Here is a 27,007-nt window from a genome sequence, read left to right as displayed (position 1 = left end):
TACAAGTGGATGGTATCCCATGTGCGTAGACAGTTGGTCGGAAGTGAGTTAAAAGAGTTTACATTATTAGTATTTTTCTTATCTAGCCTATTGTTTGACTTCAGAAGGCATTGATTCATCCACTGAGGTCGCATGGATTACCGTCACGGTCACTGTGATTGTGGTTTTTAAAGCGTCTTTAGGACTCGCAGAGATGGATTGCTTTCCTTACAATCATAATTCGTGTTTATCTGTAGAAAGAAAGTGAAATGCATCTGGGACAGCATGAGGGTGAGTAACATAGGGTGAACTATCCCCTTAACATTCATATGCTGTTGGTATACTAATCCAAGATCAGCATAGACAAATAAATTCTTATTAGGAAAGTGCAACCTCTTGTGTACTTGTGAACTGTGTCTGTTTTAATCTAGAGGAAATTAAAATATTTGCTAGTTTATATTAAAATAAAATTAATCAGGTGTCTGAAGATTAAGATCCCAGTCATTCAGATGTCTGAACAAAGTAAGATTATTGTCTGATAGGGACAGTGGATCTCTGGTACTATCACTCCATCCTCTGTGTCAGCATCAGAATTGTGTTTATGGAAATGTTGCTCCTAAAATAAAAATGTGATAAGCTAAATAAGCTCAAGTGGCTTCATAAGTGAACCATTTACCACACTTTCAAATGCTGTAATTATGCTCTATTAACCCACGAAATTTCTCAAAACTGTTATGACCTGCTTATTACCCGACATCCCTACAGCAGGGAATATTCCCACAAATTTGTAAAACTGCAATTGTTAGGCCGAAGAAAAACAGCTTTGATTCTCCTGTGCTCAGTATACTACAAACCAATCTCTAATCTACCATGTCTTGGCAAAACAATTATAAATAGAGTGTCCATACAGATTAATAACTCTCAACACCAATAAACTTAGAGAGATATTTCAGTCTGGCTTCCGGGCGAAGCACAGAAACAGTCTTGATCAGGGTTTTAAACGATCTGAAAGTTATTTGGGACTCAGGAATCTTGGCAATCCATAATCTTTTAGATCTGAGTGCTGCTTTTGACACCGATGACAACTTGATTGCCAAGTTTCCTGAATTACAGTTCAGATGTATTGTAACAGGTTTAACGTGTGCTGAAGGGTGGAGCACAGAAACCAGAGAACCAAAGAATCCAGTGAGGTCTGATATTCAGCATTTTTGTGTTGCAGCTCAATATGTTTATGAAGTGAATGACATGAGAGATCTCACATGAGTTTGACATAAACATTTTTAATAAAATAAAAACAGCAAGAGAAAAGCTAATGTTAAAAAGACAATTCAAATTGCCTAACAAAAGCAAACACTAATCACAATACTGGTGACATCAAACTAAACTTATTTTCAATAAAATATCAAACATCTAAACCTAATGTAGATTTCCTGTCCCATAAAGCAGCATTACTCAGCACATCGAGAGCTGATCCTAAAATACCTCTGGCCTTTAATATAAAAGTACAGCATGCAGAACATTTACAGCCTTTCATTCCCACTGTCCATGTGAAATACTTCAGTACAGTTCTGGAAAACAATTAACACACACATCCAACTCTATTAATTTAACCTTAAATTGAAATATGTACAAAATTGATTTGATAAAAAAATGTCAAACAAACACTTATTTTACACAAAATTAGATTGAAAATGTACATCATAATTTGTCAAGGTTGTCAGTAGATTTGGGAAAGACAAAATTATTTCAAGGATTATTATGTTGATATTGTTAAAATGGTCAAATATTAACCGATTTATCAGACGTAACATCTTCACAAGGTTTTCCATAGATTTTGCAATAAATAAGCATTTATATGTCGATAGTGTTAAAATGGCCAAAGATTATCCAAATGATCAGATATAAGCTTAACAAACATTCATTGCAATTTGACAAGTGTGTGTCGGTATAGATTCTGGAACACACAAACTTATTTACAATGACCAAATATTGTCTGACGATAAACATTCTGTAAAATTTGACAATGTGCGGTAAAGTAGGTTTTATGTTGGACATTCGTTAGACATTCGATCTTTTCTTCAGCATTAATTGATATGTGAAGGCTTAATAGCATGGATGATGCTGTATCTCGTTACAAGGGTTGGTGAATAAATTACAGGTGGTGTGACATCATCAGGTCACATGACCAGGAAGTTATATAGATTTGTATTTTTCAAAAATGCATTAAAAATCATAGACAGTAAAAGAAATGGACACAGCGACCCCATTGGATTCAACGGAGAAAAGTGAAGTCAATTAGAAGCACTAACTTCCTGATGGTCGAGCGTACTGCGCAGACTCAAACTGAGCTTGACGACGTACACAGTAAATTCCACAGTGTTAAATCAACACTGCTCAGAGCAAATATGGTCCCACTCTACAGAGTGTTAAAGTAACACTAAAGCGGTGTTAAAGTTAATGAGATAATTAAGTGATTAATTTAGTGATGATTGAGCATTATTGAAGACACCTGATGTTAACAAGCAGAATCACTGAAGGAGAAAATCATAAATTGTAAGTTACCATTATGGTGATGGGTGTTTGCTTTAGTTGGGCTCTTGACCCTTATATGTTTACTTTAAATTTTACTGTTGTTTGTCTGCTGTTATTGATGTATAACAGTCAAATGAACAAAGTAAAAGTGTGATCTGATAGTGTTGGTTATGTTATGACATAATCATGCTGTGATCTGAAAAATGAAACTTATTGAGATAGTTTGGTTTATCTTGTTACCAGCAGCTTTGTGATTTTAACAGCATATGATTATCAATACTTTACTTATAATCCAAAATATTTCATAAACATTGTTCTGATCAAAACACGTTCAAATTAATTAATTTAGAAACACAGACATCAATAATCAGCCTGTGAATCTCAACAATGGTGACAATAATAAAGCATGTTGCAGTGGCTGCCACCAATCACAACTCATTAATGGCTCCCATCATGCATTGCGGTATGAATAAATTATGATCTGAATTGTCTATTTAATTTACTTTCCCTAATTGAATATTCTGCTCGTCACCATTGTTGAGATGCATAGACTGAATCTTGACGTCTGTGTGTGCCTAAAGGAAAGATTTTTTTGTTTTAAACAACTTTTAAGAAATCCTTTATATTATATAAAAAATTCTGGATATTTATGCAGATTCACAGTTATTTTGTAACCAACAACATAAATCGAAGTCAGAAATAAGGATCATAATGAGTTCAGTGATCAAGTTCAAATGATGAATTTCATAATATAACCAACACCATCAGATCACTTTTTTTTTTTCTTTGTTCATCTGGCAATTATAACTCAGATACAACAGCCAAACTAACTCTAAAGTAAGCATATAAGGGTCAAGAGCCCAACTAAAGCAAACACCCATCACCATAATGGTGGCTTACAATTTGTGCTTTTCTCCTTCAGTGATTCTGCTTGTTAACTGCAGGTGTCTTCAATAATGTTCAATCATCACTAAATTAATCACTTAATTATCTCATTAACTTTAACACCGCTTTAGTGTTACTTTAACACTCTGTAGAGTGGGACCATATTTGCTCTGAGCAGTGTTGATTTAACACTGTGGAATTTACTGTGTAGATGTGACGTGAGCAACCCGTCTGTCTTCTAGTAGCTGTGCCAAGAGAAATCTGAATCATTCCCTTACGAAACTTGCAGAGACGGAGAGTGTGAGTAGGAGGTGTCCATGAGCTAGGAGCAGGAGAAACATTTGCTAAGTATTCTGATGAATTACTTTGTCATTTTGCCTCCACGTCCCCCCGATTGCCCGCGAGCTTCTCCTCCTGTCCATACGGTAATCTCTCTACTGTGCGACAGAGAGTCGAGTGGTTATGACGCAATCATTAGCCTATTTTTACAAAAAAACTGCTTCTACGGGGCCATAACATAAGCTACAAGGTAATGGAGCCTTTTATACATTTTCGTGTTTCTTTAGAAATAAATAATGGACAAATGGAGTCTTTAAACACCTCAGATGTAAAGTTATTCGCTGTCAAAGTGACGCCAAAATGAATGGGAGTCAATGGGATGCTAACAGCAGGTGATGGTCCGCTAATCAATGGCGGCGCCCGGGGAAGCTTCAGTTTTTTCTGAAAGATTACCCCCTTGTTAAAAATAGACTACATAACATTTTCAAAATCCAAGTTGTGTATGTGTTACAAGGGTTATTGAATAAATTACAGGTGGTGTGACATCATCAGGTCACATGACCAGGAAGGTATATAGATTTGTATTTTCACTGGTCAATCAACATTGAAATGCCTGGGCTGCTTGACATCAGGAAGTGAAGTGAACCTTGGTGGAGCTCATATTGATTCTTCACACTGGTGAGTAGATGTTAAATCTATAGGGTCTCCTGTATTGGTGTAATGGTCATAGTTTTATATGACACTTTTATAATTTGTTCAGTTGTGTTTAGTATGTTGACCTTGGTGTTGTGTTGGTGATCGGATCGATTAAATGCCTATACACACGTCATACCAAGTGTGCCTAAACACACATATTGTCAAAACTAGCAATGTAAGTTATTTAAATGAGATTAACATCACATCATGAAAAATTGCTACGGTAAAATAATCTTATGAAATGCAAGTGCCTGTACTGTGATCTGCCTGTATTGTTGAGAAGTGGGTTAGTGAAGGCGTTAGGAGCTCAAAAATGACAGAATGCAAGTTAAAAAAAATTTTTTTATTTATTTTATTTTTAATAAACTGTGTGTAACAAATGTCTACATCTGTTCAAATAAATTGGTAACACTTTATTTTGATAGTCCGTTTGTTGAGACTTTTATTAGTAGCCATTCAGTAGCTTGTCAACAGTGCATCAGTTGACATTCAACAACACTGTTTCAACTGACAAGTAACATACGTTCAACTGACTGCCTATAGACTATAAGGTACAATTCAAGTGTTAATCTACAGATTTTACGAAAAAGTGCCTGTTGACTGTCAATATTATTTTGCAACAGGTTATTAACCAATTGTCAACTAACTTTCAATTGTCAACTAACTTTCTGTAGATAGAGAACCAGCAACTCAAGATCAATCTGTCAGTTAAATGTCAACAGTCATATCAGCATATGAAGTATATGATACTGTATATCCTACTCAAGGGGTCTCATATGCATCAAATTAATAATTATTTTAGCTGATTTAAAAATGTTTTTAAAAATGTTTTAACCATTTGTAGATAATCTGTTGATAGTCAACTAAAGATTAGATCTGTTGCTTGTCAACAAATAAATTGTTTATGATCAGTAGACTATTAATAGACATTATCCACTAAGTGTTAGTAGATATATTTTAGGACTATCTAATTAAAGTGAAAAACAGTTTATATCAGTAGAAAGTCTATAACCTATCAACAGATTGAAAACATACTTTTTTTGTAAGTTTGGATATAATCATAATAATTTATTGCGAAAATGTAAATCGGTACCAAAAGTCGCTCAAATGACGATGTGTTGCAGTCCTCTCTGGCAGTATATAATAGTTTTGTATAAGGGACAGAGCAGAATTTAAGTTATTAATCCATGAAAATGTTAACCCAGCTTCCCTCTGCGTGAAGACGGCGTGCGTGCGCGCGCTTCTGCATTTCAATGTTGTTTCAACTGAAACACGGCATGCTGCAATCTGTGACGAAGCAGGCGAGAGCCAATGAGCGTTTGATATCACTGCCGTAAAACATGTCGTAACGCTTCTTGAGGGCGCAATTTTTGAATTTAAATTCATCACGAGCGCGGGATTTGACATTTACGGTCGCTGCTGAGAATGGAGATGGAGACCGCTGGATGTGGATGAAGGGCTGAATTTGGATCTGTTTCTTGCTTGCGTATGGATTATAAAGATTTGGATTACATCTAACGTTACGTTAGCTAATAAAAATGATGTATTTTGTTAATTTATATTGTGTTTTGGTGTATTATGGTTCTATAGGAGAAAACGCCTTTTGTGTCTCACCGTAACGTTAAATAAACGAAATGTTACAAAATGGTTAAACGATTAAAGAAGGTATTGTTAAGGGTTTAAACTATAGTCTTGTCTGTTAATCCTCCGAAGCGAGTTTGCAGCAGGAACAGAGATTATTTCTTAAATGAGTAACTGTTATAACGTTAAACTGCATTTAATAAATGCGATTTTCTGTAAAACTTACTGTCATGAAAGGCTAAATGTATTAATTAATAATATTGTTATTTGTTGTTTATAACTTTTGATCTTGGCCTCGGGCATTTGAAATGATGTAGACTATTGAGAGTTTTCTCATTTGGAATGCTCAATATAATTTTTTTTCTCATAATCAGATGGTTCAGATGTGATCGTGATATCCTACACTGTTAGACCTTACCAGGTTTTTTTACAGTAAAATACTGGCAACACTGTTGCCAGTAATATACTGTTAATTGTACAGTTCTTTACTGTAATCTATAGTATGTTACTATAAAAATGCACTAAATTGCTCTAAAACTCGAGTTAACTAATTTCACTTGCAGAAACCGACTGCCTTAAATTGACCAACTGTCAATTTAAACAATGTATTAACTAAAATGTATAATGCATAAATAATGTGAGCAAAGTATTACTGTGAATTTCTTTCATTTGAAACCACTAAAAAACTATTGTTCATAAAGAGATTTCCACTGGACCAGCAACTACACAATCACCGCCTGTTAAATAAAACAACATGCAGCATATCATCAATGTTTGAAGATCTTCTCCTGGACTGAAGCACAGGCTCTACTGTTCTGCACAACGGTGACCCAAACAAATAATAATAACAGTAAACTACTGGCAACAGTGTTGCCAGTATATACCTGTTTTATAACTTACAGTTTATTACTGTTAAAATACATCTTGTGGGTGTGTCTTTTTATCTTACACTGTTAACCCTTTCAACCCCACAGGAAAATCCACACTACAAAAAGTAAAAAGTAACATTGACGCAGTGTTGCAGTGAGATAATTAAGGGAATGTGTTGAATAATAAGTGAATAGGTGAAATAAGTTATTGTTGAGCATTAGTGATGAACACCTGCTGTTAACAAGCAGAATCACTGAAGGAAAGAGAAACACAAGAACAGAAAATAGAGAAACACAAGAACTACAACTGACTTCCAGCCATTACACATTATTACACTTATTATTAAACAGTATGACTTTATTTCTGTCATACATCTACATAAGTTGTTATTGAGATGTTTAATTGAAAATGTTTGGTTTGAAGTTACCATTATAGAGATCAGTGTTTGCTTTAGTTGGGTTCTGGACTCTTGACTTTTTAACATTAGTTTTTCACTGGCTGATTGAACTGTGTTTTTGTATGTTACACTTGTGCATACCCACGGTTTGTGAATGATTGCAGTTATACTGATTATGATGAAAAACAAATCATCATATAGCCTGTTCAATCACTAAGTGTCTTTCAGTTTTTAATCCTGTATCAAAAGTGTTATATTACCATCACTGTGAAACCACAGTAATAAGTTACGATGATGATGATTTTTTTTAACACAATGCACAACCTAAAAAAGAAACGGAGCTACAATGTCTTGTAGAAACAGAGATATCAAAAATCTGCATATGTCTCTCATCAATGGTGGCAATAATTTATTTGTATTTATTAATTCATGCAGCAGTGCATGCTGGGAGTTTGATACTATCCTGGAACCCAGCATGCTTTGCGACATGAAAGTTTTTATTGTCACCATTGTTGAGATTCATGTGCTGATTGATGATTTCTGTGTGTGTCTGAGTTAAGCAAGAGCTCAAAATGTTTTAAAGCACTATATTATTTCAACATTCTTCAGAATAACTAATTACAGAAACATTTTATTTCACGTTATAGATTAACATATATGATTAATATGAAATACAAATAAATCCAAAGCTTTTACACTGGTTAAGATCAGATAATCAGACAATGTCCAGGATGATTACTTACTCATTACAACAGTCATCAACACCTTATCATCTTTCTCTTGACTTCTTCTTGCCATAACAAATGTGTTTTATAAACTCATAGTTAAAGCAGTCAGAGAAAAAACTGATATAATAAAGTTAATGGTTCAAGAGCCCAACTAAAGCAAATACTGATCTCCATCATGGTGATAATAACTTTATTATTTTCAATAAAACATCAACAACTAAATATCTGTTAATTCTCAACAATAACTTTTGTCTGAAAGAAATAATGTTAAACTGGTTTGTAAACTGTTTTCACACTCAGTGATTTGTTGTGTTTCTCTTTTTTTTTTCTTTTTTTTTTTTCTTGTTTCTCTGTCCTTCAGTGATTCTGCTGATCAGGTGTTCATCAGTGTCTCAATTCACTCATTCTTTTCATTCACTCTGTCAAGTGGACTATATTAGTGAATTAATGTTAGGAATAGTGAATGAGGGTATAGGGTGTGATTGGGGAAAACAGCCTCTGAGTGTCGATTTTGAGCACTGTTAATTCACAGTATATTCCTGTAGGCTGTTTTTGTTTTCTATGGTATATTACTGTTTTAATGGAAACTGGTATGATATTGTCAGAATTTGGCCTTTTTTTACAGCAAGGGTTAACAGTGTAGTAAATAATAGGTTGTATTATATATTTTGTATTTATTTAATAAAAGTGTTTTTTTTTTTCTCTGATGTGCTGGCCATAGTGTTTGTTCTACTTCAGTCAGGTTAGGTATGCAATCTGTTGATAGGTTATAGACTTTCTACTGATATCAACTGTCTTTCACTTTAATTAGATAGTCCTAAAAGATATCTACTAACACTTAGTGGATAATGTCTATTAATAGCAGTGATGGGAATAACGGCGTTATAAATAAACGGCGTTACTAACGGCGTTATTTTTTTCAGTAACGAGTAATCTAACTAATTACTGTTTCCTCCATTACAACGCCGTTACCGTTACTGTCAATAAAAATGCGGCGTTACTATAATTGAGCTCACTGAAGCGGTTTTCATCCGAGTAGGCTCTCTCTCAGCCATAGGAGCTGCAATGTTTTTTTCTCTGGTGTGTGAGTGTTTATGAGGCGCGGGACTCGACAAAAGCGAGGCGAATGCCGCGAGCGTGCTCGACAGTGCGCGAGAGAGACCGAGTGTGTCCGAGAACGCGCTCGACAGTGCGCGAGAGAGACCGAGTGTGTCCGAGAACGCGCTCGACAGTGCGCGAGAGAGACCGAGTGTGTCCGAGAACGCGCTCGACAGTGCGCGAGAGAGACCGAGTGTGTCCGAGAACGCGCTCGACAGTGCGCGACAGAGACCGAATGTGTCCGAGCATAAATACTTTATTTATAAATAAATTACACATATCAGCATTTGAATAATCTCTGTAGCATATTGGTATCATATGCAATGTTTTAATTAGTTTATATAACATAAACTCCAAAATAACCTGCAGGGAACGTTCAAACATATTTGTTTGACGGTTGTGAGCACGTGCGGCAAACACGACTAGAATTTGGCTAAAATAACCTCTGATGATGACGTTCTCTGTAGATTATGAAAATAAACCCCCAAAAGATTATATTGTATTATTATTATTTATGTTGATACCAGTGGCGGATACAGAACGTCATTAATAGGTGGGCCTGGTGAATATACGGAGGGGCCTCGGTTTTTTTAAGCTTATACACACCTGATTCCCGGGCTCCGTATTAGAGCTTTCACACTGCGCGCGGATGCGGTCTGGCGATGCGTTCCAGTTGCGGTGCGTATATAGCAGTGCAGAGATCGTTTCCGCACCAAGTCTATTTCTTCTGTGCTGCACGCGCTTAATTAAAGTGACAGCGCATGGTTCGTGGTCAAAATGAACACAGATTGACATGAAAATATAATAATCTCACCATAAATGCGTTTAATTTAATTATACTCTTTTTCACAGTCATCTTTTTTAGGCTACTTTAAGACCGGGGTAAAGCAAGGACAACTACAATTTACCTCAACAAGGCGACATAATGAACAACCTCGTCTCATTCGTGGAGGTGAAAAAGCAAGTTATTTGTGACATGCAAGATTTATTGTTTTAAAACTTAAATGCAAAAGAAAAGGCATGAGAGTTGGCTGTTTTTGTCAATTTTAAGTTTTAATTTAAAATCTTTGCGATTTTAATATAGGCTAGCTAGCTAAGTACTACTACATGGTTAAATATTTTACCACTTGCTTGAGCAACTTAATATATAGAAGTAGCACTGAATAATACGTTGTTTAAATTGTGTTAAAAAACGTTTATTAAAGAGTGTATGCGTACAAAGAGAATCGCAATGCTGACAAAACTTTTTTTAAATAGGCTATAAGTTGCTGTATAACTTCTGGATTTGAACAGTGGTGGAGTAAGTAGCCTATCTCAGTATACTTAAGTAAAAGTACAAATAACCAGAGACATATTTACTTCAGTAAAAGTAGAAGTACCACAATGAAAACCCTACTTAAGTAAAAAGTACCTGATTTTAAATGTAGGCTACTTTAAGTATTAAAAGTAAAAGTACTTGCATTAGATTAGCCTACAATTTTTCTCTTAATGTCTATATTCTAATAATTAGGGCTGTAACAATATGAAACCGAAATCGCGACACACACCCAATTTGAACTTAACATTAGCCTATACAATACCTACACCACAAATCTAGTTGAGGATAAATTCTTTCAAATTGGGCAATCCCAGCATTATGGACGTGACATTTGCAGTAAAAACTTGAAATATAAATCCTCAGAAAAAGCATTTAATACATATTAAAACTGTTTATATATCCATACTCCCTTAATAAAGGAGTCCAGACATTAGAAAAATATCAGTCCACAAACACATGCGTTTTATATTTATGAAATAGGCTACACATGCCATAACGGTCGTGACACACACAAAAAAGTAACAAGTAATAGCCTACTACAAACCGGATGAAGAAGGGTTGGCTCTCCACAGAACATAAAATATTAATTTTATTTTTCGTGTTCGCATTTATGAGAAAATAAGCCACTAACGTTAAGTGTCTCACGATCCTCCTCCTCCTCAGGTATGACATGGTCCAGAAGTATATCATCATCTAGACGTGTTTTTTTTTTTAAGTGTGTCAATGATAGTTGTTTAGCCATAGCTCAGTTAGGTTGCCGCGGCGACGGAAAACTTTTGGTCCGAAACGCGCCCGCGGTGTTGCGTGATAGCATCACTGGACTGACACGTGATATGTCGACATAATATTTTTATTTTGTTGCTATTTTTCTACGTATCTACTGTACATAAATGTCCTGATTGTCCCCAGGAGACTATTTTCCAGCTCTTATACATGGGGGCGGGGCTAGTAGCAGTGTGTTCTCATTGGCTACTGAGTTTTTGATTGACAGCTTCTTGACCTGGAAGTGAAGACGTCAGTGGTGTGTTTATGTGTGGATTTGAGCGTCTGTAAGCGCAGCTTTCTATTTCATTTTAGTGATATTTAGTAATGTTTGTTTTTTAATTTGATCTGTATTTACCTGCTGCTACTACTTTGTCGACAGAAGCTTTTAGGAGCACAAGAGATCTATTCCGTCTATTCAGGTGTAATTGTACATTTTATAATACTTAAAATATTGTGTCCAATGTTTTCGGAGAATATTTGTTTATTTCTGATGATTATTTTGCATGTTAGGCTCTGATTAGGTTGAGTTGTTACAATTTAAAGAGAATACTAGCAAACGTGTGTGATATATTCAGCCGTCAAGAAAGTTTCACTTCAACCAGGTAATCAAGGTTGGCAAGCATGCCATCACACTACTCATTGTTAGCATGATATACATTTACACCATCAAAATTAATGATCATAAGAGGAATTTAAACAATATGAAAATTACAATCATGGCCTGCTGTCAGATACAGACCTCAAAGTGCATTTCATTACATATGTCACACAAAGGATGTTCTTGTTGCCATTTTTTTTTAAATTGATAATTGTGTTTAGTTATTTCATTCACTCAAAAAAAAAAATTGTGTCTAAACATAAGATTTATGTATTTGAATTGCATGTAAAATTCCCATGCATTTGGATTACATAGTTGTAACATAAACCAATCAATACTCTGAATGTGATTCATATTTTTAAGTCATATATAAATGAAACAGATAAGATTTATGTAATTGTATTAATAAACTGAATGTGATTTATATTTGTCAGTCATATGTAAATGAAACAGGTAAGATTTATGTAATAGTACACAGAAAAACGCCCATGTTAAATTAACACTGCTCAGTGTTCATATGTGTGCACACTACAGAGTTAAAGCAGTGTTGAAGTTAATGAGATCATTAAGTGATGATTGAGCATTAATTATGAACACCTGCTGTTAACAAGCAGAATCACTGAAGGAAAGAGAAACACAAGAACTACAACTGACTTCAGACACAGCCTTAGATGAAATCAACTGAAGAGAAAAGAAGACATTAAATCTGTGAAGATCTCAGCAGAGGAGGATTAAACAACTCCACAAACAGCTTTACCAGCTTCACTTATTACTAACCAGACTGACTTTATTTCATTTCCGTTTGAATGAAAACAATAGTTGTATTTTAAAGTCACCATGATGGTGGTTAGCGTTTGCTTTAGTTGGGCTCTTGACCATTGACTCTTTAATATAAAATTTCCTCTGGCTGCTATAATTATGTGTTTATTAAACACATTTGTTGCAGCGAAAAAGCCAAGAGAAAAAGAGATCAGGTGATGTTGGCTGTTTATTGATGAAGGTGTAATCATCATATTGTGGCCTGAATCACTTATCTTTTTCAGTGTCTAATGCTTTGATTATTGGGGTTATGTGATTTTGTTTTATTGAAGAGAAAAGAAGACATTAAATCTGTGAAGATCTCAGCAGAGGAGGATTAAACAACTCCACAAACAGCATTACCAGCTTCACTTATTACTAACCAGACTGACAGATTTATAACTCTCAACACCAATAAACTTAATCAATAAAATAAAAATAAAATAAATAAAACCAATAAAATTTCAGTCTGGCTTTCAGGCGAAGCACAGAAATAGTCTTGATCAGGGTTTTAAACGATCTGAAAGTTATTTGGGACTCAGGAAACTTGGCAATCCTTGTTCTTTTAGATCTGAGTGCTGCTTTTGACACGGATGACAACGTGATTGCCAAGTTTCCTGAATAACACTTTAGATGTATTTGAACAGGTTTAACATGTGCTGAAGGTGGAGCACAGAAACAAACTGAAAAAGAATCCAGTGAGGTCTGATATTCAGCATTTTTGTGTTGCTGCTCAATATGTTTGTGAAGTGAATGAAATGCGATATCTCTCACGTGTATAACAAAAAATTAAAAACAGCAAGAGAAAAGCTAATGTTAAAACGCCCATTCAAACTGCCTAACAAAAGCAAACACTAATCACAATACTGGTGACATCAAACTAAACTTATTTTCAATAAAATATCAAATTATTATGTTGATAGTATTAAAATGGCCAAATATTATCCAAATTATCAGATATAAGCTATACAAACATTCACTGCAATTCGACAAGTGTGTGTCGGTAGATTCTGGAACACACAAACTTATTTACATTGACCAAATATTGTCTGACGATAAACATTCAGTAAAATTTGACAATGTGCGGTAAAGTAGGTTTTATGTTGGACATTTGTTAGACATTCGATCTTTTCTTCAGCATTAATTGATATGTGAAGGCTTAATAGCATGGATGATGCTGTATCTCGTTACAAGGGTTGGTGAATAAATTACAGGTGGTGTGACATCATCAGGTCACATGACCGGGAAGTTATATAGATATATATTTTTCAAAAATGCATTAAAAATCATAGACAGTAAAAGAAATGGACACAGCGACCCCATAGACTTCAACAGAAAAAAGTGAAGTCAATTAGAAGCACTCTCTTCCTGATGGTCGAGCGTACTGCGCAGACTCAAACTGAGCTTGATGACGTAGATGTGACGTGAGCAACCCGTAACGTAAGATACAAGGTAATGGAGCCTTTATACATTTTCGTGTTTCTTTAGAAATAAATAATGGACAAATAAAGTTTTTAAACACCTCAGATGTAAAGTTATTCGCTGTCAAAGTGACGCCAAAATGAATGGGAGTCAATGGGATGCTAACAGTAGGTGATGGTCCGCTAATCAATGGCGGCGCCCGGGGAAGCTTCAGTTCTTTCTGAAAGATTACCCCCTTGTTAAAAATAGACGAAATAACATTTTCAAAATCCAAGTTGTGTATGTGTTACAAGGGTTAGTGAATAAATTACAGGTGGTGTGACATCATCAGGTCACATGACCAGGAAGTTATATAGATTTGTATTTTCACTGGTTTGGGCTGCTTAACATCAGGAAGTGAAGTGAACCTTGTGGAGCTCACATTGATTCTTCACACAGGTGAGTAGATGTTAAATCTATAGGGTATCCAGTCATGTATTAGTGTTCATAATGGTCATAGTTTTATATGAGACTTTTATAATTTGTTCAGTTGTGTTTAGTATGTTGACATTGGTGTTGTGTTGGTGATCGGATCGATTAAATGCCCATACGCACGCCATACCAAGTGTGCCTAAACACACATACTGTCAAAACAAGCAATGGAAGTTATTTAAATGAGATTAACATCACATCATGAAACATTGCTACGGTAAATTAATCTTATGAAATGCAAGTGACTGTACTGTGATCTGCCTGTATTGTTGAGAAGTGGGTTAGTGAAGGCGTTAGGAGCTCAAAAATTGCTTATTTATTTTATTTTATTTTTAATAAACTGTGTGTAACAAATGTGTACATGTGTTCAAATAAATTATATATATATATATATTTTTAAAACTATAGGGAGCCCTTAATTAAACATTACTATAATATTAACAACAGAGCCCAAATTATTGAATTCAGCTGCTATTTACTTTTAGATATAATAATCAACAATAAAAATAAAAAAACACATGTAAGTTGCACATAAAGCATTTTTTATATCTGCTACTAAAAGTTGTTCTGGTATTGCCCTTCATGACAAATGTGAGGGGGGTGAATTTTTTTATCTCATCCGTTTAAATTATATTAATAAGCTTAAAGTTCTGCATAATTAGGGGCGTGGCCACTTGAGTGACAGGTGTATTGCCGCTGATGTCACTACTAGTCGTTTGTCTGCTGTCTGTTAGCTGTTACGTCACCTCAGCTAATCCGCCTCTGCCCATTTTCAGTTATCCAGGATTGATGGCGACGGCCAGCTCCGCCCACTTTGTGCTTCAAAAATGCTTTTAAAAACCTACAGGTGATGTCACAGACACTATGTCCATATTTTTTTACAGTCTATGAATCCGTATGAAAGGTGCATTTCTTTTTGGCAAGTTTATGCGTGCGCTTGAGTGCGGAATACACACATATTCCTCCATGCACCCAGTATATATTTAAGCAGCCTAATTAAACGTACAGTATGGGATTTTTCTCCACTAGGGGTCGCTAACCTATTTACAATAACAAAGGCGTAGTTTGATGACGCAACATTTGCTAAGAATTATGGATCTTGTCGTCAACGTCAAGCCGACCGATCTAATCTATGGATCTAATAATGTTTATGGATGACTGAATACATCAATGCTTTTATCATGACTGTGATATGAAGCAGTTCGGGATTGCTAAGAGACAGCTATCACACAGCAAAAACTCCAGTGTTAAATGAACTCTCCTGGGAGTTTATATGGCTCCAGACTCAAGAGTGTTAGGGCGTTTTTCCACTGGGTTCGTTTGCTGCGGTCCGAACCCGAGTGCACTAGTTCCCGGCGCCCCCCGCAGCGTTGGTCTGGTTTCACACTCAATTAGTTGTATCGAACCCAGGTGCATTTGCAGTGATCTTACGTCATCGCAAACGCAATCAAACAATGATATCGACAGTGATACGCATGCGCGGGATACTATACTTCCTGAACAAGCGCGCACCCGAGTCCGTGTTGCTTGCACATTAACGCGAACCGCACCACGGTTCGGGAGCAACCGAGCTCAGACCACCTCCTCCAGCTAGTCTCGGGTTCGGTACTCTAGTGCGCACCCGGGTCCGATGACAGCGTTCACATTAACGATTTTTCATGCGAACCGTGCCCCGGTCCGCACTAAACTGCCAGTGTGAAAGCGCCCTTAAAGTGTTAAAATATGAGTGTTAAATTAACACTCAAAGAGTGTTAAAGTTAATGAGCTAATTAAGTGATTCATTGAGTGATGATTGATCATTATTGAAGACACCTGATGTTAACAAGCAGAATCACCAAAGGAGAAATAAATAAATAAATACAACACCGTTATGGTGATCAGTGTCCGCTTTAGTTGGGCTCTTGACCCTTTAATCATTAACTTTAGATTTTGTTTGGCAGTTGTATCTGAGTTATAACTGCCAGATGAACAAAGAGAAAAAGTGATCAGGTTATGTTTTGACATAATCATAAATTAACCTGAATCACAAATCTCATTTCGAGAGTTATGACTACCTTGTACAGCAGCCTGTGATTCTATATCAAACAATTTTCAGCATTTTCAATATAATCCAAAATATTCCTCAAAAGTTGCTCTGATCAAATGACTTTGAAAAGTTATTTATTAAGACACACTGACATCAATAATCAGCCTGTGAATCTCAACAATGGTGACAATAATAAAGAATGTTGCAGTGCAATCTGAGTGCCACCAATCAAAACTAATTTATGGCTCCCATCATGCATTGCGGTATGAATAAATTATGATCTGAAGTGTTTTAGTAATTTCCTTTTCCTAATTGAATATTCTGTTTGTCACCATTGTTGAGATTCATACACTGATTCTTGATGTCTGTGTGTGCCTAAAAGAAAGATTTTTATCTTCATCAGAACAACTTTTAAAACATCCGTTGGATTATTTAGAAAATTTTGGATTTTGTGCTGTAGAATCACAGTGATGCAGTAATCAACAATATACATTTAAGCCAGAGATTAGACTCTAAATGAGTTTAGCGATTCAAGTCAAATGATGATGATGTCAAAACATAACCAACACCACCTGATCAACTTTTCTCTTTGTTCATCTGGTAGTTATAATTCAGATACAACAACCAAATAAAAACTAAAGTTAAAAATGTAAGGGTCACAAGCCCAACTAAAGCAAACACTGATCTCCATAATGGTGACTTAAAATTGTGCTTTTTCTCCTTCAGTGATTCTGCTTGTTAACATCAGGTGTCTTCAATAATGATCAATCATCACTCAATGAATCACTTAACTATCTCATTAACTTTAACACTCTTGAGTGTTAATTTAACACTCGTATTTTAACACTTTAACACTCTTGAGTCCGGAGCCATATAAACTCCCAGGAGAGTTCATTTAACACTGGAGTTTTTGCTGTGCAGCTATCATATAAGGAATATGGACATTTCATTCTACCGAACTAACGTTACACGCGAGTGCAGAATTACTACTCACAGTCACAGGTCAGTTTATTAGACAAATTAAACTTGTGAGGTAACGCAGCGTTGTTTCACTTGGTCTAACATTACACTATCACACTAAACTGCATTTGAATGTGTTGAAATGTATGTGTTAGTTTGTCTGTATGAGACTAGCAGTAAAGCTAGATCAACATTAGAAGAACATACAGATCATATTCTAACATTTCATCATGTTGAGCTATATAACATTGATTAGTTTTATGTAAATGTGCTCACCTGTTTAATAAAGTAACGTTACATGTAGAAGCGGTCGAAGTCTCGGACGTGGAGCTCTCGTTTATATACTGTCTATGGGAGCTCTAGGCATCTCGAAAACACCGCGCTGATATTGATTCTCGTTTTAGTTCTCCTTTTTTATCCAAAGTCTGCTTGCCATGGTCCATAATGTTTGAACGAAACAACAACAGCGTGCAAATAGACATTGCGAACTACCGTCTGTCGCTTTGGTTACTATCAGAGGGCTCTGGTTCATAGCTCTGGTTGCCATGGCAGTACGAGCAGAAACCAGGGACAACGCGGATATGACACCATTGACGGCGACAAAACGGAAATAAAGAAACGGGACGTTTCTCAAATTAAATTACAAATTTCTCCTGGTTTGAATGTTGTTGGAAACAGTCGGGATAATGTAAGTACACCAAAAAAAAAAATATATAACATAGATATAGTGATTTTTGCTATTTTTAAAGCCAAAAAGGTACATATTGTGCCTTTAAATTAATATTAACATGCGATTAGTCGGCTAATTGCTTAAATGAATGACTTCTAGTCGACTAGAAAAATCTTCAGTATTGGCAGCCTTAATCAATACATTTACTTAGTTGACATTATTTAATTAGTAATTCGTTTTTTTCCCCAGCTCTTAAACTAATAAAATAAAGATTAAATAGCTTGTTCCTGTCACCACCACAAAGCACAGTTTTTAAGGTGACAGTCTGTTATAAATATGAAGATTGTATTGTATCTTGAAAGTTTTATTGTATCTTCTACTATAAAGATGAAGATTGACATTTTGTTAATAAAAAAATAAGCACTTTAATGTTATAAAAAAAATATTTATGTTCGGTTAGATGTGTTTTGACTACTTTTTGTGTAATTATGTCTAGGTAACAAAGATATATTAACAAAAAAATATTTTAGAATGGCCTTATTAATTAATTGTGCCTGGGGCTCGACCTTAATGTAGGTTCGCCTCTGCATGTACAGTTACACCACTATATATATATTTAAGCTGTGTAAAAGGCAGCACGTTTAATTCATTTTATTAACAAAATATGTTTCCTCGTAATATTAGAGAGAGAGGAAAAAAATCTACTCCACTGACAGACAAGATGCAGAGGAACATCATGGAAGGATCTCCTGTTATCAATATTATGCTGTTGGGCTCGACTGGATCAGGAAAGAGCGCTTCAGGAAACACCATCATAGGTGTTAGAGGAACATTTACAGAAGATTTGTCTCTTGAGGCTGTGACCAGAACCTGTCAATCAGCACAAACAGAGCTGGATGGACAAACAATCACAGTGATCGACACTGTAGGACTCTCTGATACATCAGTGAAGATCACAGACGCTCAGACTCAAATAGAGAAGATGCTTACTCTTCATAGTGTTGATGTGTTTCTGCTGGTGACCAGACTGAGTGAGGTTTTCACAGAGAACAGTAAAGTTCTGAAATGGATCGAGGATAATTTTGGAGCAATATTCTTAAATCACTTAATAGTGCTCTTTGCTCACGGACATCACTTACACGGTCAAAAAGAAGATTATCGTGTTCATGTTTTTAACAACAAAAATGAAGATCGATCTCAGGTCACTGAGCTTCTGAAAAAGATTGAGTCACTGAGGAGAAAGAATGCATACAAGAGATACACAGAACAGGACTATAAGAAGACTCAGAATGCTCTTCTACTCAAGAAATGTGCATTAGCATTAGTAATAGCAGTGGGAGCAGTGGGAGGATATGTAGCAGGTGTAGTATTAACAGTAGCAGCAGCAGTAGCAGGACAAGTGACACGTATGATGGGAACTGAAATTCCTGCAGTAAAAGCAGCAGTAATAGGAGCAGCAACAGGTGCAGCAGCAGGAGGTGTGGCATATATGATGGGAACTGCATTCACTGCAGCAATAGGAGCAGCAACAACAGGAGTAGCAGCAGCAGTGGCCGTTCTGGCAGCAGTAGCAGTGGGATCTGGAGTCTATTTTTTGGCAAGAAATGATAGCTCTTAAGAAAAACTGAAAAGACTGTATCATTACAAAACATGTAGCCTATATAACATGAGTAGAACAAACTCATTTGAAACAAACACATTTACTTCCACATATAGGCAGTCAATGCTTCAAAATAAGTAATTATTATAATAATAAAAAAATTATTCTTGTACTACTAGAGTGTAATAGTCAGATTTTTTTTTTAGCGTTGTAATATGTATTTACATTTGCTGGTTTACATTTACATGCTGGTGATTCTGTGTTTTTGAGGATTTTTTTATTATTTTAAGGTTGTAAACCTGACACCTTTTTCCTTTTGTTGTCCTTCTTTTATTTTAAAAATTTAGTTTTTCACATTATTTGCCTTTTGTTATAATAAATGAAAAATAATACTGTTAATCACAAAGTTTTTAAATATTTATGTATTTTTTATTTATATTCCTTTTACATTTATTTATAGAAATTTGTCATACAGGCACACAGAAACTCCCAGTGTTAAATGAACAGTAGCACTGTTTGCTAGTTACAGACAGGACTGACACTGGTTATAATCAGACTATCAGCTTGTGAATGTGAGGCACAATTTAACATGGACAAACATAAAACATAATAATACTCACCGTTTCACACCAAATAAACAAACCTATTTTTAATAGCTAGATTAATCTGTTAATCTCTAAAAAAAAATCAAATTTGGTTTGCAAATGTACATCGCTGAACTTACAAGGCACGTGACAGTTTTACACATTTATACATAGTGAATGTCACATAGTTTGCTATATATGGGAGGAAATGATTATAATAAGGAATAGCCTAGTTGATAAAAAAAAAAAAAGTTTTGTCATCGTTTACTCCCTCATGTTGTTCAAAACCTGTATGACTTTATTTTTTCTTCTGAGAAACAATAGGCATTTTCTGAATGTTCAATCTGCTTTTATGTAATTTCACAGGGAAATCTTCTTAAACTGTGACATAAGATGAAACTGGATATTCTCAGGGTGGTTTGAGGTATACACTGTAAAACATTGTTAAATTGTTAAATAAAGCAACATGTATGGAATTACTTTTGTGCCAATAATAATGAACGCAACTTTTCAAGAAACTTATGAAAATATAAATTGAAACTGTATAAAATATCTTTGAAACTGAAAAAGAATAAATGGCAGGCAAATTTTTTGACTTTGTTTTTAATACACTGCATGTTTTGCTAACTATTTCTCATATTTCTATCACTGATCTGCGTTTCCCAAAAGCATCGTAAGCCTAAGTTGATCGTAAAAACGATCGTACGACTGATCTTAATATTATGGTCTGTTTCCCAAAAGCATCGTAGCTTAAGTAGCACTTGAAAATCTTCGTAGATCTACGAGTGCTCTGGAGTAATCGTACATCCCCAAGTGCATCGTAAGAAGACAGATTTATGAGGACACCTGCAGGACAACCGGCAGATTACACCTTTAACTTTATTCAAATGCAATGTGATTATAATATAAGGTTTTGATTGTACTTTATTGTACACTTTATTACTCTTTTTTGTTGTTGGTTAAATGAATGTATAAATTAAATAATTAAAAAGGTCAGAAAACAAAACAAAAAAATAGAAATAATTTAATCTAATAATTTTAATCAAAATTAAATGAATGAACAAAAAATAAATAAAAGAGATCCTTTAAATCTGTTAAAAATTACATCTTTGTTTCGCTCTATCTCCTCTAAAAGGACATTCATTTCATCTTTTTGAAAGGTATCTTTTCTTCTTTTTTTTTTCCTTTTTGTTCAGCCATTTTGTCAGTGCCTCCGCCTGTAGGTGCTTTATATAGACTTGTCTTGATTGCTAATCCACAACAGATGACAATTATTAGGTTAAACGTTCAGAATACGATTCCATATAAGGTTGTTTCAGCACTTTACGAATGGACAGCGACTCTTAAGTAGCACGTAGAGCGCATTCTCGCGCGTTCATGTTTAGTGCATTTTTGGGAAACGCTCGTGGAATTGCTGCGAGCGTTCGTAACCTTGCACGTAGAAAGCGCTCTTAAGAGCTAAGATACATCGTTATCGGGAAACCCGGCCCTGAACTTACAAATGCGCTGTGTTCAATGGTGACTTTAATTATGGTTTTCTCCTTCAGTGATTCTGCTTGTTAACACCAGGTGTCTTCAATGTTGGCAATAAAAGATATTTTGTAAATTTTACTCATTTTAAATGGTTACCTTTTAAGGAATTAATTTGATCAATTATTACTCAATTCTAATTTGTTAAATTTAATTAATAATATTGCTTGTAATCTGTTGCCTCATTTTTATTGATTAGATATCAATAAAATCAATGTATTCTTTTTGACAGTGTAGGTGACGAGGATCACTTGTCGTTTTGTGTAAGTTCCAGTACGAAACAGCGCGGGGGCGCACCGGTTATGATTTTCCGATGGTAAAAACAAATTATATGTTGTTGTATTACTTATCAATATATAGTTTTTGACCAGCGAATGTGTGCAAATGTGCATTTTTTTTGTCTGTCATTAAAACGGCGCCGGCGCCTGCTAGCATCACATTACATTTTCATCAACAGGTTACAAACTAGTTTGTTGTAGCTATATAGGCGGGGCGCTCAGTTTTTCCTGCTGTAAAATATATAGTGATGGTCTCGAGACCGATTTCTGCTTTCTCGGACTCGTCTCGGACTCGACCCTTCAAAGACTTGGTCTTGACTCGGACTCGACCCTTCAAAGACTTGGTCTTGACTCGGACTCGACCCTTCAAAGACTCGGTCTTGACTCGGACTCGGCATAGGCGGTCTCGTTCCCATCACTAGAATACATACCACTAGAAAATTTTTATTTGCTCTGCATGTCCTAACTATGATTAAAAAAGTCAGGGTGGGCTTAACATGTTGATGACAGAGCAGCACTGTTGAAGCAGTTTAGAAAAATAGGCAGAGGGCTTAATTTGAGCTGGAACACGCCGAAACATGTTCCGTCACCTCCGACGTTGGATCCGGAATCTTTTTTATTGGATCCGGCACCTCCTGTGTCACTATGGAAAATTAATTGCCTAAAAAAAAATAAAAAAAATACTGTTTGTGTAGTGTGCAATGTTGTTATTTGTCTGGTTAGTCTTTATTCGCCATTGAAGTTCTACAAAAATCTTGTGTTTGCATTTGCATTACATTGAATTGTTATTTCGACATAATATCTTGTTATTTCGACATAATAAGGGGACATTCTAATTTGCATTAAGCCACATTAAAGGACAAGTTCGGTATTTTACACTTAAAGCCCTGTTTACAGATCGTATCTGATGAAATAGAACGGTTAAGATTAAAATTTGGACACATGCTGCTGTCCCGAGAATTTTAGGTTTATTTCGCTTCACCCCCCCACCCCCACAATGGTTGTCTATGTGCACTGGAAGATTCCGTCCTAAAAACACATTAAACTTTCGTTTACAAAGACGTGAAACTCACCGAGTGGTCAGGGGTGTTCACTGATATGTTCACTCAAAAATCGCTGAAAAAGATGCATTCCAACAGGTTTTATCGTAGTTTTTGTCCAACTCCATTGACTTAATAGGACGTGCTGTGAGACCGCAGCACCTTTACGGTATTACTCCGCCTCTTCTTCTGCTTCTTCTGTGTATTCAATGAAATGCCCGTGGTTTGCTTGCAATTGGCAAAGGTGCATTATCGCCACCAACTGGGCTGGAGTGTCTATTATTCAAGCTCTCAACGGAAGAATCACGGGTGTGACGCGTTTGGCAAAATAGGTCCACAAAAGCGAAATAAACCTAAAATTCTCGGGACAGCAGCATGTGTCCAAATTTTAATCTTAACCGTTCTATTTCATCAGATACGATCTGTAAACAGGGCTTTAAGTGTAAAATACCGAACTTGTCCTTTAAGCGTTCTTATAATGGTTTTCTATGGGAGGAAAATGCTTAACGTGTAATTGCGTTCATATTCTGGGCTCATCTGATTTTTTGTACATAGCATAGCCTACTTTGTTATGATTTTAGTATCATAATGATTAATAAATGCACGCACAATTATCCGTGAACTTGATTTGAACAAATGCCTTTCAACTTGTGTGTGCAAAATTCAGAATTAAATGAATGTGCAGCAATTTGTACAAATAGTCTGTAGGCGTACTATACTGTTGTAGCCATTAAATAAGCACGTTTCATATTTGTTAAAATACTATAATGTTATTTCTTTTCCATTTATGTTGATTATGAAAAGTGAACAGCACGAGTAAGATAGGATGCGCAATATGAGACATGCAGTGGGTCATACATGATTTTGACCACTTCATTAAGTTTTGTTTTGTAAAAAGCCTTTCTTTAAAGTGAATTTCGTTTTGTATAAATTGTATCTTAATTTTTTTTTAAAATTCATCAACCAATTGCCTGGATTTAATGAATAAGAAGCCAATATAACAGACAATATAATCATGGAGGCGCCCGCGCGGTCTCTTGCATTGCACGTTAACTGGAGCGCATCTCATCCTAACTTAATGAAACTCAGTGTATGCCTCACACAGACATGAGAAATATATAAAATACACAAAGCTTGAAATGTCTTTAAACGAAATAATTCAAAACGAAAAAAGAAAAAGGCTACTCTCTGATTATGTAATCCATTATTTGCATTTCTCTCTAGGCGCGTTCACTATGGATAGCCTATGGCGATCGTCAACTTCATCTTTACAGCCGACACTGTCAGAAAACACTAGTTTATTAATAAAAATCATGTATGCGTCACCGGATTTACAAATGTACATCTTGCTTGTTGCACGCACACATATTATGTCGAAATAACAAGATATTATGTTGAAATAACATTATTATTAATAATAATAGCCTACATCTTTTAATAATAATTCATAATTCATAATAATTTAATAATCATAATTGAATATTAAATATTTAGTGGCCAAGTTTTGCGCAGCTCCCCCTGTCAATGATCTAGCACCTCCTCAGCACATGCGTTAAAAATTCTCTGGCACCACCCCTGCAGAGAAGCTACGTAGGCAGTGTAATTTATTTTTATTTTTGTTACCTCCAACCCCCGTTTTGAGTCGCTCGGACTCGACTGAATTTGAAAACCAACGGACTTGGTCTCGACTCGGACTCGACCCTTCAAAGACTCGGTCTTGACTCGGACTCGACTAAATTTGAAAACCAACGGACTCGGTCTCGACTCGGACTCGACCCTTCAAAGACTCGGTCTTTTATAAAAGATGAAATGCTACTGTATGCGCAGCACAGGCTATTTAAGTGTAGGCTATGTATTGGCTATGACTAGATGGCAAATGCTAGCCTAGACCTCTCTCTCAGGCGACGTCCAACATGTCTCAGTCAGTGAGTCAGACATCAAATAAATAAAATATGAGCATTTATAGACATAGTGTTTAGTAGTACTTATTCAAACAACAGAATATTTATTAACCCTTCACAAAACTTCGTTCAGCTGCTGTCCACTGTGCGGCTGCTGTGGAACTTCAGTTGATTCAGGGAATATAGACGGGGCGGAGTTATCAGCTTACTGACAGCTTGAGGATCGAATAAGATTTACACAAGCTTGTTTTAAGAACTTTCAGTGGCTAAATATTTGTAAAAACAGACAGACAGACGTAAAGGGTGACCAATAGCATTGATAAAAAAAAAAAAAAAAAAAAACACCACCAAAAAAAGGGCACTTCGGAGTGTAAGGGCAAAAAGGGCATGTGCTCTGCACAGGTTGAGCCCTACCTGTGCACGTGCCTGGCAACTATTATGCAAAATTCACTTTTACATGGTGTTAGAACATAAATGTGTGTTGGCAGTGTGTGTACACAACCACCCTATAATGATAAAAATCCACCAAGTGCTTTTTTTATAATCCCCATAAATCATAAGCACTGTCTCAGAATGAGCTGTTCTAAGATTCGGGGCAATGTGTGACGTCACTTTGCACAGGCCCCTCCCACGACTGTTGATTGACACTGCAGTTTGAGCGTAGACCCGCCCTGAGTGAGCTGGACACAGAGTCCGCCATTGTTTCGACGCTTGAGCAGCTGTAGACAAGAATGTCTCCTAAGCGATTGAGGTGTGTTGTTGTTGGATGTAAGATTGAACATAGCAGTCTTCATTTACTCTCTGTTACTCGAGGATGGATCAGTACTGTTTGTGATCCAGCTTACAGTCTCCGGAGCGACAGGCCTAACGTACTGATCACGGCAAAAATGAAAGTGAGAGAGCGCACTTTATGACAGCTCATCGAGTCGTGGATATACAGTTTACCAGTTGATTTAGCACCCACTGAAAAGGTGTGTATTTGTTTACTGTTAGTTCTAACGAGTGTTTTGTGTACTTCGCTGTGTATGTTCCATGATAATGAAAGGGAGAGAGAGAGAGTTTATGGATAAGACTTTAATGCGCACTTATATACTGTGTTTATTCGGCTCACAGTAATTTTGTGGAGTAAAACTAAGGCTTCATCTTTTGTGTGCGGTACAATAAACTTAATTGAACTCCTCAGTATATTTTGGTCATCCATTCGGACGGGGTCTGCTACACAGCAAAAACTCCAGTGTGAAATTAACACTCCTGGGAGTATATATGAGACCACACTTGTAGAGTGTAAAGTGTTAAAATATCAGTGTTAAATTAACACTCAAGAGTGTTAAAGTTAATGAGATAATTAAGTGATTAATTGAGTGATGATTGATCATTATTGAAGACACCTGGTGTTAACAAGCAGAATCACTGATGGAGAAAATCACAAATTGTAAGCCACCGTTATGGTGATGGGTGTTTGCTTTAGTTGGGCTCTTGACCCTTACATGTTTACTTTAAATTTTGCTCGTCTGCTGTTATTGATTTATAACGGTCAGATGAACAAAGAAAAAATGTGATCTGATGGTGTTGGTTATGTTTTGACATAATCATGTTGTGATCTGAAAAACTAAACTTATTGAGAGTTTGGATTTGTTAATTACAGCAGCTCTGTGATTCTACAGCATATGATTTTCAGTATTTTTCATGTAATCCAAAATATTTAATAAACATTGTTCTGATCAAAAGACTTTCTAATTAATTTATTTAGAAACACAGACATCAATAATCAGCCTGTGAATCTCAACAATCGTGACAATAATAAAGCATGTTGCAGTGGCTGCCACCAATCACAACTCATTAATGGCTCCCATCATGCATTGCGGTATGAATAATGATCTGAATTGTCTATGTAATTTACTTTTCCTAATTTAATATTCTGCTCGTCACCATTGTTGAGATGCATAGACTGAATCTTTATGTCTTTGTGTGCCTAAAAGAAAGATTTTTTTTTTTTTTTTA

At 35.8% G+C, this 27,007-nt stretch overlaps 1 protein-coding gene and 1 long non-coding RNA gene across 2 annotated transcripts in view; one reads left to right on the top strand and one right to left on the bottom strand.

Annotated features, from left to right (window-relative positions):
- LOC309493934 overlaps positions 1–20,712 on the bottom strand; it is a 189,043-nt gene extending 168,331 nt beyond the window's left edge. The window contains exon 1 of the long non-coding RNA XR_014204110.1: positions 20,698–20,712. This is a non-coding gene — a long non-coding RNA (uncharacterized lncRNA). The remainder of the gene's footprint in view (positions 1–20,697) is intronic.
- LOC309493795 (GTPase IMAP family member 9-like) lies at positions 14,354–19,914 on the top strand. Its single transcript, XM_082163046.1, has 2 exons — positions 14,354–14,384; positions 18,758–19,914. The coding sequence occupies exon 2, from the start codon at positions 18,795–18,797 to the stop codon at positions 19,689–19,691; it is 897 nt and encodes a 298-aa protein (XP_082019172.1). The 5' UTR covers positions 14,354–14,384; positions 18,758–18,794; the 3' UTR covers positions 19,692–19,914.
- Positions 20,713–27,007: the final 6,295 nt, after the last annotated feature.

Source organism: Leuciscus leuciscus, assembly GCF_965113295.1.
Source record: "Leuciscus leuciscus genome assembly, chromosome: 3".
In the NCBI taxonomy this organism is placed as follows: Eukaryota; Metazoa; Chordata; class Actinopteri; order Cypriniformes; family Leuciscidae; genus Leuciscus; species Leuciscus leuciscus.
Note: the sequence above shows the minus strand (reverse complement) of the source record. Positions and strands in the feature narration are given on the sequence as shown.